The sequence below is a fragment of the Heterodontus francisci genome, chromosome 17, assembly GCF_036365525.1.
Source record: "Heterodontus francisci isolate sHetFra1 chromosome 17, sHetFra1.hap1, whole genome shotgun sequence".
In the NCBI taxonomy this organism is placed as follows: Eukaryota; Metazoa; Chordata; class Chondrichthyes; order Heterodontiformes; family Heterodontidae; genus Heterodontus; species Heterodontus francisci.
In genome coordinates, this window is record NC_090387.1 from 75,453,418 (window position 1) to 75,466,556 (window position 13,139).

Here is a 13,139-nt window from a genome sequence, read left to right on the forward strand (position 1 = left end):
TGCTGCTGTTGCTAAATATTCCAGTCAACCACTCACATGGCATACCCATCATATCACATACATGCCACTCAAATATTTAAATAAGTAGATCTCACATTAACGTGCAAGGTCAGCTTATGCGCAAGAAGGTACCTGAAGAACAGTTATCCCAGTGGCATTGCAGAGATTAAATTATCATCCCGTGAGTTATCACGATGGTGGCGTAAGAAAAAGCAGATTGTGGACTCAGATGGACCCTTATGGGAAGAAGGTAAAACTGAAGGGAGATTACCACAGATTGCTCTTGTGTGCATCTACCATCAGCTGGTCACGGTATATCATGCACAAAAGACAGCAAGATGATCACCCGCCCACCCTCTCAGCCACAGATGGAACACAGTGTAGGGAGACTTGTAAAAGAGAAAGGAAAGAAGTGTCTGCATTTGTTGGTCTAGAGCAGTGCATTCTGCTTCTCACCATTTCAAATAGCCGTCTCAGAAGGAAACGTATCCGTATTGTTGTGGATCTTGGGAAGTTCATCTGGTAACAGAGTGTTGGTGCAAACAAAAAATAGTAAAGATCTAAAAAGAAGATTCACAAGAAATTACATTTTATTGACTAACAATAACAATTAAAGTTACACTAAAGTATTCTAATTTTTCTTCATAATCACCCCTATGAATACTGAAGGAAAAAAATCTGAAATATACAATTAATAATGAATATACAATGTGATATTAACATTTGAAGCTGTCAATATTGTTGTAAGAAGTTCTTTTGTTTACTATTTTAATAATTGTGTTAACTCAAATGCTAATATGGCAAAATGCAATTTCAGTCTATAAAGCATAAAAAGTAACTTTTTCGTGCAGTTGGAAGTACGAAAGCAAAATGCTGAAGAAAAAGTGCCTAAAGCCTGCTAGAAAAACATTAAATGTTATGCAAATACCTCCATTCAGTGAGCTTCTGATCTCACATGCACTACCATAAAGAAGAATCAAATGGAGAGATCAAATGATTTCCCACAAATAGGGAGGATCAGAGAAAGTGCATTTTGGAAAACTTTCTTTAATGTCTCTGTGGCTGGCTATACAGTGGCATGACCAATAGTGTAGAAGCAACTTACCTGCACAGTCTCTTGGCTAGGAATGATGTTTAGCAGAAGAAAAATGGGTGAAGAATAGGTGAAAAAAAATACAATTTTTAAGGAATGGCACCAGAGCAGGGAGTCACTAGGTACCTGAATCAAAAACTGGTGCAAAGGGATTCTTCTTCTGTAACTCCATGCTCATTTTCCTGGCATAAGATAATGCGGAAGTGAGCCTACCATTGAACCAAAAGGACTGCTACTTTTGACACTAGAAGGCATGGTTAAATGCTGCTGCTGTATCATTGAGATTCTAAGTTATGCAAAACATATTAAATGTAACACTAACCTGGGCAGTCATTCTGAAACTTATCGCCAGAATATCCCTGGCCAGCTGCTGAAGAAGCTTTGAAATCTGCCTAAAATCATCTAAAAATGAAGTGGTATTCCCATCCAAGGAAGGAATGTGGGAAGAATGTAACTCAAATTGAACTGGCCATTTACGCGCAAATCTGCCTCTGTATGCCTGGAGAAAGCCTTAGGAATCTGTATGCTCCTATACAGTAGTTTCTTGATTCATGTCCAGTGTTATAATTCAATTCCTGGAAAGAAAGACTTGCATTTATATAGTGCCTTTCACAACCACTGGAAGTCTCAAAGTGCTCTACAGCCAATGAAGGACTTTAGAAGTGCAGTCACTGCTGTCATGTAAGAAACACAGCAGCCAATTTGCACACAGCAAGCTCCTACAAACAGCAATCTGATAATGAACAGATAATCTGTTTTTGTGATGTTGGTTGAGAGATAAATATTAGTCAGGACAGTAGGGCTAACTCCCCTGCTCTTCTTCAAAATAGTCCATGGGACCTTTTACATCCACCCAAGCAGATAGGACAATGTCTTATCCAAAATACAGACCTCCAACAGTGCAGCACTCTCAGTACTGCACTAGAGTATCAGGCTTGATTTTTGCGCTCAAGTCCTGGAGTGAAACTTGAACCAACAACCCTCTGACCCTGAGGCAAGAGTGCTACCTACTGAAACAAAGGGACTTAAAGTCTAGATCCTTGAAAACACCAGCAAGTTGACACATAGTTGAGTAATTCAGAAACCTCAGGCAGACAGTAGAGCTTCTCTCATGTGGCCTGTACTACTATCCACTGGAGCAAACGTTCTCAGCCAACTTTTGCTACTGGTTGCATGAAAGTGAACAGATTAAATTTTACAAGTACATGCTCAACAGCATTCTCGATTAAGTTAGCATCTTCCTCACTGTCAGGGTAAACATAGTTAAAGCCTTAGCTAATAAGGAAGCCTGGGGTTAAACTCATTAAATGTTTCATCTAATCATGCCATGTTCTGGATCCTGAGACCTTAGGAAGATGTTAAGAAGGAAACTAGTTATCCATGCTCTTGCCATCCTTGTCTTCTTTTTCCTTTCTTTACTTTCTTGTACTTATGTTCACGCTTGGGGACAACTAATTGCACACCAGCAAAGAGATCGCTAGGTGCAACTGCCTAAGGTCTCCTGAAATCAGAAAAGGTCCTATGCTGCTTCTGGATGATAGATTACAGGAAAAGCTTTTTTTTTTATAAAAGAGATCCTCCTCTCATATCTATCCTCTCCCTCTGTATCATTCTTCCTTGTCTCTATTTTATCACTACTATTTTAATTATCACTTCAAGCTATTTTTGCTGCCTGTCATCATCATGCTTCCTCTTCCCTATACCAAAATCAAGACTCCAATTTGTCTCCTATTTAAGATCATTCTCCTGCAAGATCTCAGAACTGCAGAGGTCCCTATGATGAATAGAGATTATGTCTCATTTCAAATCACAAGAAAGTCTATTAAATTTTAGTATCTACTTCTGAACTGGTCACTACAAATTAATTTTTGCATGCTGAGAGAAATGTCACTTCAAAAGCAAATGATGACCACTGTTTACATAGATAACTGAACAAGGGCTATTTTCCAGGTTCATGTTGGTGATAGGAACACATAATACTGTTTAACTGACTCAGAAGACAGAGCTAAACCAGTTGTGACTGTCGCATGGGGGTTCTAGTACCAAGGCTGTCACATTGTTTCATTTTGTTCTTGGAATAGATGAAAAATTTTAAACTTTCATTTGAAGACAGGGCCTTTTTACTTTGAAGTCCACTTGATGGACAGGTCTGTAGCTAGGGCTACCAATTCTGTAGATAAATGTGACAGCCTTTGCCCAGTTCTTATTGTGCATCTCTATTGCAGCCCCATGTGGAGATGAACTTGTAGCGATTCTGTGACAGTTACAGAACACCAGGTTAAGTATTACTAGGAGAGTTGGTGAAATGTTGCACCTTGTATTATTCTTGTATATATGAGATGAAAGCTGAAAGTTCTGTAATCAAGTGAAGTCTGCTGTATGTAGTTGTTAACTTAAGTCACACATTCTGTAGACAGTCCAATTAGTAGAGTGGTCTTTGGTGCTGTGTACTAGAGAACTATCTAGTAAAGCTCTAAAAATAATATTCTTTTGACAACCTACAGGCTTGGTGTCACTTCATTCTAATATGCTTTATCTTATGACACTATTTTCAATTCTGCATTACAAGCCTTGGCCTTTATCTAGGTTTGTCAATTTAAAAATGCATTGAAAATATCTCCCCCTCCCAAGAGCCAGACAGTGGCCTGAATCAAACAATTTTTCTTGATACTGGACCACAATCCCAGGCGGTAAGCCGGTCAATGAGTGACTTTTGCCGAACAGATGAGACCTGGATGCCATCTTTTGCTGTCTTATTGAGTTAATGCACAGCACAACCCTGCTGACACACTTCTAAAAGAATGTCCTTGGAAATCGCTCCTTTCTTACATGTGATTGTACCTTGCAGTTGATTTGAGTTTTTGCACCAAGGTCCTCTCCATGTCTGAAAGAATCTAAGTTTGACATTGTTGAGATTGAATTGCCTTTCAGGTACAAGCCAGCCACATTGACCCTTTCTGCTGATTCTGGAAGATAATATGTGATTTAAAAAGGTCATGAAACAGGAAAAAGTAACCATTTCGATTAAAAAAAACCAAGGCCACCAGATTCCCTACTTAACTATTGCAGGGTGGATGAACAAACTGTCCATAACACCATGACGCAGGAGGTCATTCAATTGGGGGGAGTGAAAAGGAATATGGTAGTGGCAGCGGACAGTTTAGTCAGGGAGTTCAAAAGGTTAAGTTGCCTGCCTGGTGCAGCTGGAGAAGAACTTGGAGTGAGAGGGAGAGGATCCAGTTGGTGTGGCCCATGTTGGAACCAATGACATAAGTGGAATTAGAAATGAGGTTCTGCTGAGAAAGTTTGAGGAGCTAGGGTCAATTAAACGCAGAACCTCATAGGTATTAATCTCTGGACTGTTATGTGAGCCATGTGCAAAATGGCATGGGGCAAATAGATTAGAAGGTTAAACATGTGGCTGAAAGAGTGGTAATGGAGGCAGGGGTTTCAATTCATGGAGCATGGGCACCAATACTGGGCAAAGCAAAAGCTGTTCCATTGGGATGGGCTCCAAGTAAACCAGGCTCTGACCAGTGTCCTGGTGAATTGAATTACTCGGGCCGTGGACACAGCTTTAAACTAATGAAGTTGGGAGGATTTAGGAAAGGGTAAATTCAAAAGCAATTGCAGAAATGTCAAGGGTGTCCAGCAGAGTAGCGATTTGGGTAAAAAATATCAGTAGTCAGAAAGGGGCAGCGAGCTTAACAAAGGAAATGGGGTATTAATGACACAGGTGACTGCAGGGAAAAATAGAAAAGAAGGCACTATATTTGAATGCACAAAGCATTCGCAACAAAATAGATGAAGCAACAGCACAGATAGAAATTAATAGGTTTGACCTAATAGCTATAAAGGAAGAAGTGGTTGCAGACTGACCAAGGGTGGGAATTAAATATTCCAGGATACCTGACCTTTAGAAGATGTAGACAAAATGGAAAAGGAGAAGAATATAGAATGGGATAAAAGCAGAAAGGATCTTAGCTCAGAAAAAGATGTAGAATCATTTTGAGTTCAGCTAAGAAACAAGGGGGAGAAAACAATCCTGGATGTAATTTATAGGCCCCTTAACAGTAGTTGTAGTGTTGGGCAGAGTATAAATCAGGAAATTAGAGGTGCATGTAACAAGGATAACACAGTAATCATGGTGGACTTTAATCTTCATATACACTGGGCCAACAAAATTTGCAGTAATAGTGTGGGGAACAAGTTGGTGGAATGCATTCAAGATAGTTTGCCAGATCAGTTTCTCAAGGAACCAACTAGGAAATAGGCTATTTTATATCTAGCTTTGGGCAATGAGACAGAGTCAATTAATAACCTTATCGTAAATGAATCTCTGGAGAAGAGTGATCATAATATGATAGAATTTAACACTGAGTTTGAGAATGATTTAGTTAACTCCAAAGCTAGGATCTGAAATCAGACCAAAGTTTGTTGATGATACAAAGTTAAGTGGAAAAGTAAGCTGCGAGAAGGACACAAAGAGGCTGCAAAAGACTTTAAACAGATAAAACGAGTGGGCAAGAACATTGCAGATGCAATATAACCTGGAGAAATGTGAAGTTATCCACTTTGGTAGGGAAAATAGAAAAGTAGAATACTTTTTAAATGGTGAGAGACTGAGAAATGGTGATATTTAGAGGCAGCTTGGTGTCCTTGTCCACAAATCACAGAAAGTTAACATGCAGGTAGCAATTTGGGAAGCAAATGGTATGTTAGCATTTATTACAGAGGGATTGGAGTATAATATTAAATAAGTCTTACTACAATTGTATAATGCCTTGGTGCGACCAGGAGTACTGTGTACATTTTTGGTCTCCTGACGTAGGCAACGACAGACATACCAGCCTGACAGGTAGTGCACGAAAGCTCACTAAACTGATTCCTGGGATGGGGGGATTGATCTATGGAGGAGAGATTGAGTGGACTAGGCTTATATTCCCTAGATATTAGAAGGATGAAATGTAATCTCTTATTGAAACATAGAAAATTCTCAAGGGTTGGACAGGGAAGGTGCTGGGGGATGTTTCCCCTAGCTGGGGAGTCTAGAACCAGGGGTTACAGTCTCAGAATAAAGGTTTGGCCATTTAAAACTGAGAAAGGGAGAAACTTCTTCACTCAAAGGCTTATGAACCCTTAGAATTCTCTACCACAGAGCTATGGATGATCAGTCATTCAGTGTATTCAAATTAGAGATCTTCAGATTTTTGGATACTAAGGGAATCAAGGGCTATCATAGTGCAGAATGATGTAGCTGAGGTGGAAGATCAGCCATGAACTAACTGAATAGCAAAGCAGGCTTGAGGGGATGAATGGCCTACTCCAGGTCCTATTTCTTATGTTCTTATGTTAGATTCCAGTGAAAAAGTTTAAAATTTTTGAGTGTTTCTTCATAATTGTGACCTCCTCTTAAACATGAAATGGGTTTATAAACTGGCGTGAAGGGATGAATCTAAAATCTATACAGAAGTGGAAGAATAAGTATCCTTTATTTCAACAAGAAAAAAAAGACATAGTAAATATCCACCTATGCTTTCAAACCAATGAACATATCAGTGTAGTTAATATGGCTACAACCTTATGCAGTAAATGTAAATAGAAGGAAAATATTGCATCATTCAACTCTTTACATACGACGCTCCTGTAATTCTGTTCACTGATAGAACAATAAATGTAACAATAAAAACAGTATTATAAATGTATGATCTTGCAGCATGACGAGTATACTAAAAGTATGCCATTATTCTGAACATAATAGTGAATACCAAGCTTTGAGAGGATCCTACACTCAAACGATCCTCTATAGTGTAGTACTCTGGATCAGGTCCATTTCAGTTGCAGAACCAGATGCTGACACCCATCAAAAGATCTTCAGGACATTGCAGAAAGCTTTCAATCTAACACTCCAGAAGAAATTAGAGGAGCTAGTTTCACATCGTTATTCTGAACACACTGATTGACTATACAGTCTTTTCAAACTGTCCCTAGCTAATTTATATAATATTAAGCAAGGTGACAATAATAGTGTAGCAGTGACACGTGGCCTGGAAATTCTTCTAAGGCACAATCCCAGATGTTAAGATTTACCATCGACCATGTCAAAATATAGAGTCAGGACGGAGACCCAAGAAGATCAGGCCTCTGACAGTTTGGGGGCTCAACTGCTAGATTCCCCCAACACCCCGCCCCTTGAAGAGGCCTGAAATACCAATCAAAGCTTGCTGGATGGGCAGGTGGGAAAGGTAAGGATGCTGTGCCTGTCTTTCAGGCGACTCCTTTAAAAATCAGGATGAACATATTTATGGCCCTAATCTTCAGGCTCCAAGGCTTAATCCTAGCCAGGAACCCCCAAGGTGGGCCTTACTTCTGCTGTTACGTTAATGAGGTATATCTGGTGAGATGAAGTGGACTTTGCAGACACTATTCCTGATTCCCTCAGGGTCACAAGAACTCCAAATTTAGGAAGTTCCCACCTTCAGCCATATTATTTTGTGGCTCTGCCACAAGTCCAATCCAGATACTCCAACTTAAGGCCAAGATCCAGTGTATCCAAATCCTGTAGAGTTTTCAGCCCTTCTGGGAGATCCCTGCCAAAGTTATGCCAGGAGTTGGCTCCTGCAGAGGAATTTTGCCTCCCCCCCTTTAATGGCCAGATAAAAGCTGGAACATACCCTTCTCAGCAAATTAAGACAACGTGGGATGACTGGTGTGGTGTCTAATATTGCAAAAATATCCTCTGCTGATGCACACACTTCCCACTTGTCTACTGGATTCCAGAGAAGCTACTGTAAGGATATGGCAACAGATGAAGTACATCCCCCACTGCTCAGCAGTATAGTGTGTATTCTGGTCCCTGAGTGACACTCCTTTGGAGGCTGCAGTTAGTGTTCTCCCACCCAAGCATTTAGAATTCTCTTTTCCCTCTACACTTCTTGATGATGGTTACAGCCTCAGGTGTAGGAGAACTGGATATAGACAACTCACCCACGGATATGAAAAGGGCATTGTTTCAATACTTTGAACTGAATATGCACTGGACCCAGGATGGGTGAGAGGCACAATATAATAATGTAGTTCAAGTGAGCTGAAGAATATGGATACATGACTTCATGCAAACTAATGCCTTTATAAATTTATATCAGCAAGGTGATTAAATGTTGGCAACAGCACTTTCAATCAACTTCTATGAAAAAATGTTTTTAAAAAAAACATAAAATATGCATTAAAGACTGCAAACTCTGTCTCCATTGTAGTGACCTACTCCAAGACAAGACCACAGAATCTAGGCTGTCATTTCAGAGCTGTCTTTTACATGAGACATTAAATCAAGACATGTCTGCGTATTCAAGTAGGTGTAAAAAAAATTACATGGCACTATTTTAAAAATGGGGAACAATTAGAATCCTCAAGCAGACAAAAGCCTCAATTCAGTAGTAAAATGATACAAATCAGGTCCCATGCTGAATTTCACATCCTTTGAGCAAGCTCCACCCATGATGATGACCGCACTAACATGCAGAAGTTAGAAATGTTGCCAAAGGTTGTCTTGTTTTTAGAAACTCTGATATTCAGTGCATTTTGTACTAAGTGTTAGTTTCTGTGGAGAGCATAATTTTATGTACTGTGAGATATTTTTCTTCCAGTAATTTTCCAAAGCGTTGTTGCTTGTGGTACTGCAATTGAACTTGTAGGAAATAAAATGCTGAGGATGAGAATTCTTTTGGATGTTCTTGCGCGCTACGATTTGGAAGAAGATATCAAATGCAGGCATTTCAACTTGCCACCTGGGCATAAAATTGTTATTTCCATTATTATAGAAATTAATAGAAATGAAAATTGGACAGTTTCCATAACGGGCAGCCAGTCTACAATGCCGGTTTTACACCTAGATGGTAAGCTAATATTTACCCCATTACATCCACACGTTTTAATAGCCAGGAATCACATTTCCAGACCATATTTTGTGAGCTGGGCATATCAGAGACCTGCCTCATCGTCTCAATGTCACTTGGAGGCGGTCACAAAGATGTGCTATACTCCAGGCTTATCTACAACAGGAAGAGCACTTTCCAAAGCTTTGAAGGTTACCACAGCATTAAGCTTTATGCCATTCTGAGCCATAGTAGCGACATTGGACAGATTAGCCAGTCTGCTGTTTATAGATGTGTTAAGAAGATAACAATTTTTGTAAAGGGCGACACTTCCATCATTATCAATGTAAAGGAGGCATCAATTGGATAGAACTCAAAAGCGTTCATCAGCAGCTAATGTCTTTATTATGCGGCACACATTGGACAGATGGTTGCATGATAACCAGGGCTATCTGCTACAGCCCTGGCGGAATATTCCACTTTAAAATTTCTGAACAGCAGCAAAATGTAAATACAATGGAGGCACAACCTTCAAACAGAATTTCAGCAGAATGTTAAAACAAAGATTTCAGGATGCCTCTCTATAATCTAGCAAAGCCGTTTAAAATAATCACGGTCTACAACATGCTGCTCAACTTTGTAATACAAAGAACAGTAAACAGCAGGAAAAGAGGAAGCGTACGGTGCAGCAGTAGCATGGGAGCAGGATGAGGAACAGTAGGAAATAAAGAAAGGAGGGGTGTAGCCAGGGTGATTGGCTGTCATTGATAACAGCTTCTAGTAATTCCCAGATCCCAATCCTGCACAAGAATTCCAGCTGAGTGAAACAGCATAAAGTATACCTATACACCTTGTCCCCACCTACTGTGGTTTAACTGCCACTTTACACCATGCTATCATCAATTACTACTGGAACAAAAACTCTCCAAGCTAAGAATAAAAAACATGAACATATATTTGGGAACATTTATATGACTAAGTCCAGTTGGTGCCCAGCACTACAAGTACATCTAAATGTTCCATCAGCAGGAACAGCAAATGTGGTAGTGGGCTGCTGTGCCTTGGTACAGGCCTCAAGGAATGGAGATGGTCTTGTACCACAAGAAATGATTCTCCTACATTTGGCAATCACATCCAAGAAGGTAATGGCTGCCAGGGACTTCCACCAACTGGGAATGGGCTGTATTAGATAAAACAATCAATCATGCGGAGAAGAAGCTGCCTCACCATCTCCTTTACCCTGCCATGTCCTGGTTATTAGGTGCAATTGAAGTACGATCAGCAATTTGTGAGATATTAGTCTGCAAGTTGCCCCACTGAGGAATGTGAATGCAACTGTCATGGCTTTCTTCAGTTGATCCCCAAGCTGTCAAATCCAGCACTAACAAACTCCTGCATTTTGACTCCATGTTCTGAATAGCCCCAGTCACAACATGTGAGAGAGATATGTCTAGGCTTAGTCCTCCTCAACTCAGGTGCTTTTCTGTATATAGCTAGGACGTTTCCATGTGCTCAATGGTGTTCTGGAGTTTAAAATATACACCATGCATTGCTGGTTGAAATTTGGAGGTGCACTGCCAGACATTCTCCTACAATTTTGCGGGATGTTCAGTAGTGTTTCAAAAGATGTTGTGAAGGCCTTTTGATCGTTAATCAGTTTCCTTCTTATGCAAGTCCAGAGGGTAGCAATCCCTTGACCATAGACCTCAGCCTAGAATGTTGGGCAACTGTTTTCTGTTCTTCAACTGCCTCTTCCATTTGTTTCCCCCTTGTGATCAGTCTTCAGCAAGTGCTCCCAGTGGACCCTCTCTGCTATCAGAAAAGAAGTCACTCCCATTCTAAGCTTTCTGAAGGCCACAAAGAGACTCATGTCGAGTGAAGCACAAGTCTGGCAGTCATACTCACAGAATTATACCTATTGGTCAACATCCCATCCCCACCCCTGGCTATGTCGTGTCCCACTGGCAGGACAGAACACCAGGGATGGTAACACAGTAGTACACAGTCAGGAGGAAGGGGCCCTGGGAATCCTCAACACCTCTGGACCTCATGAAGCCTCATGGAGTAAAATCAAATATGGGCAAAGAAACCTCCTGCTGATTACCACCTACCACCTTCCCTGAGCTCATGAATCACTGCTCCATGTTGAACACCACCTAAAAGAAGTACTAAGAGTGGCAAGAGCACAGAATGTACTCTAAGTGGGGGGCTTCATGTCCATCACCAAGAGCAGCTTGGTAGCACCAGTACTGACCAAGCTGGCTGAGTTGGGAAGGACATGGCAGCCAGACTGGGCCTGCAGCAGGTGGTGCAAGATTCCAAATGAGGGAAAACCTGCTTGACCTCGTCCTCACAAATCTACCTGTTGCAGATGCATCTGTCCATGACAGTGGCATTAGGAGTGACTACCGTACATTTCTTGCGAAGATCAAGTCCCATCTTCACACTGAGGACACCGCCCATCGTGGTGTGTGGCACTATCACAGTGCTAAACAGGATAGATTCAGAACAGATCTAGCAGCTCAAAAGTGGCATCCAAGAGGCTTTATGGGACACCAGCAGCAGCAGAATTATATTCCACCACAATCTGTAATCTCATAGCCCAACATATCCCTCATGCTAGCATTACCATCAAGCCAGGGGGCCAACCCTGTTCAATGAGGAGTGTGCAGGAGAATGCCAGCAGTAGCATCAGGTGGACCTAAAAATGAGGTGTCAATCTGGTGAAGCTGCAACACAGGACAAAATGCATGCAAAGCAGCAAAAGCAGCATGCTACAGATAGAGCTAAGCGATTCCACAACCACTTGATCGGATCAAAACTCTGCAGTCCTGCCATTTCCAGTAGTAATTAAATAACTAAGGGGAGGAGGAGGCTCCATGAACATCCCCAGCCTCAATAATGGCAGAGTCCAGCGAGTAAGTGCAAAAGACAAAGCTGAAGAGTTTGTACACATTTTCAAGTAGAAGTGTTGAGTGGATGATTCATCTTGGCCTGAGGTCCCCACCATCATAGACGCCAGTCTTCAGTCAATTTGATTCGCTCCTTGTAATAGCAAGAAACTGCTGAATGCACTGGATATAGCAAAGGTTATGGTCCCTGACAACATCCTGGCTGAAGTGCTGAAGAATTGTATTGTAGAACTAATCATGCCTCAAGCCAAGCTCACCAACAACCTGCTCACGGATGCTCAGTTTAGGTTCCGCCAGGACCACTCAGCTCCAGACTCATTACAGCCTTGTATAAACATGGTCAAAATATCTAATTCTAGAGAGGTGAGAGTGACTGCCTTGACATCAAGGCAGCATTTGACTGAGTATGGCATCAAGGAGACCTTTTTGTTATTCTTTCATAGGATACGATCATCGTTGGCAAAGCCAGCATTTGTTGCCCATTCCTAATTATCATTGAGAAGGTGATGTTGAGCTGCCTTCTTAAACTGCTGCAGTCCATCTGATGTAAGTACACCCGCAGTGCTGTTAGGAAAGGAGTTCCAGGTTTTTGATCCAGCGACAGTGAAGAAAGGGCGATATAGGTCCACGTCAGGATGATGTGTGACTTGGACAGGAACTTGTTGGTGGTGGTGTTCTCATGCGTCTGCTGCCCTTGGCCTTATAGGTAGCAGAGGTCGAAGGTTTGGAAGGTGCTGTCAAATGAGGCGTAGCAAGTTGCTGCAGTGCATCTTGTATATTGTAGACACAGTCGACACTGTGCACCGGTGGTGGAGGGAGTGAATGCTTAAGGTAGTGGATGGGGTGCCAATCAAGCGGGCTGTTTCGTCCTGGATGGTTTTGCGCTTCTTGAGTGGTGTTAGAGCTGCACCCATCCAGGCAAGTGGAGAGTATTCTGTCACACTGCTGATTTGTGCCATGTAGATGGTGGACAGGCTTTAGGAAGTTAAGAGGTGAGTTACTCGCCACAGAATTTCTAGCTTATTACCAGCTCTTGTAGCCACATTATTTATATGGCTGGTTCAGTTAAGTTTCTGGTCAATAGTAACCTCCAGAATGTTGATGGTGGGGGATTCAGTGATGATAATGTTGTTTAATGTCAAGGCGAGATGGTTAGATTCCCTCTTGTTGGAGATGGTCATTGCCTGGTACTTGTGTGGCTCAAATGTTACTTGCCACATATCAGCCCACGCTTGAATGTTATCCAGGTCTTGCTGCATG

General features: G+C 41.4%; 1 protein-coding gene across 1 annotated transcript in view; it reads right to left on the minus strand.

The window, feature by feature from the left end:
• LOC137378596 (diacylglycerol O-acyltransferase 1-like) overlaps window positions 1-13,139 on the minus strand; it is a 224,690-nt gene that overhangs the window by 112,434 nt on the left and 99,117 nt on the right. Inside the window, exon 8 of the mRNA XM_068048897.1 lies at window positions 457-560. Within this exon, the coding sequence (XP_067904998.1) occupies window positions 457-560 (104 nt within the window). The remainder of the gene's footprint in view (window positions 1-456; window positions 561-13,139) is intronic.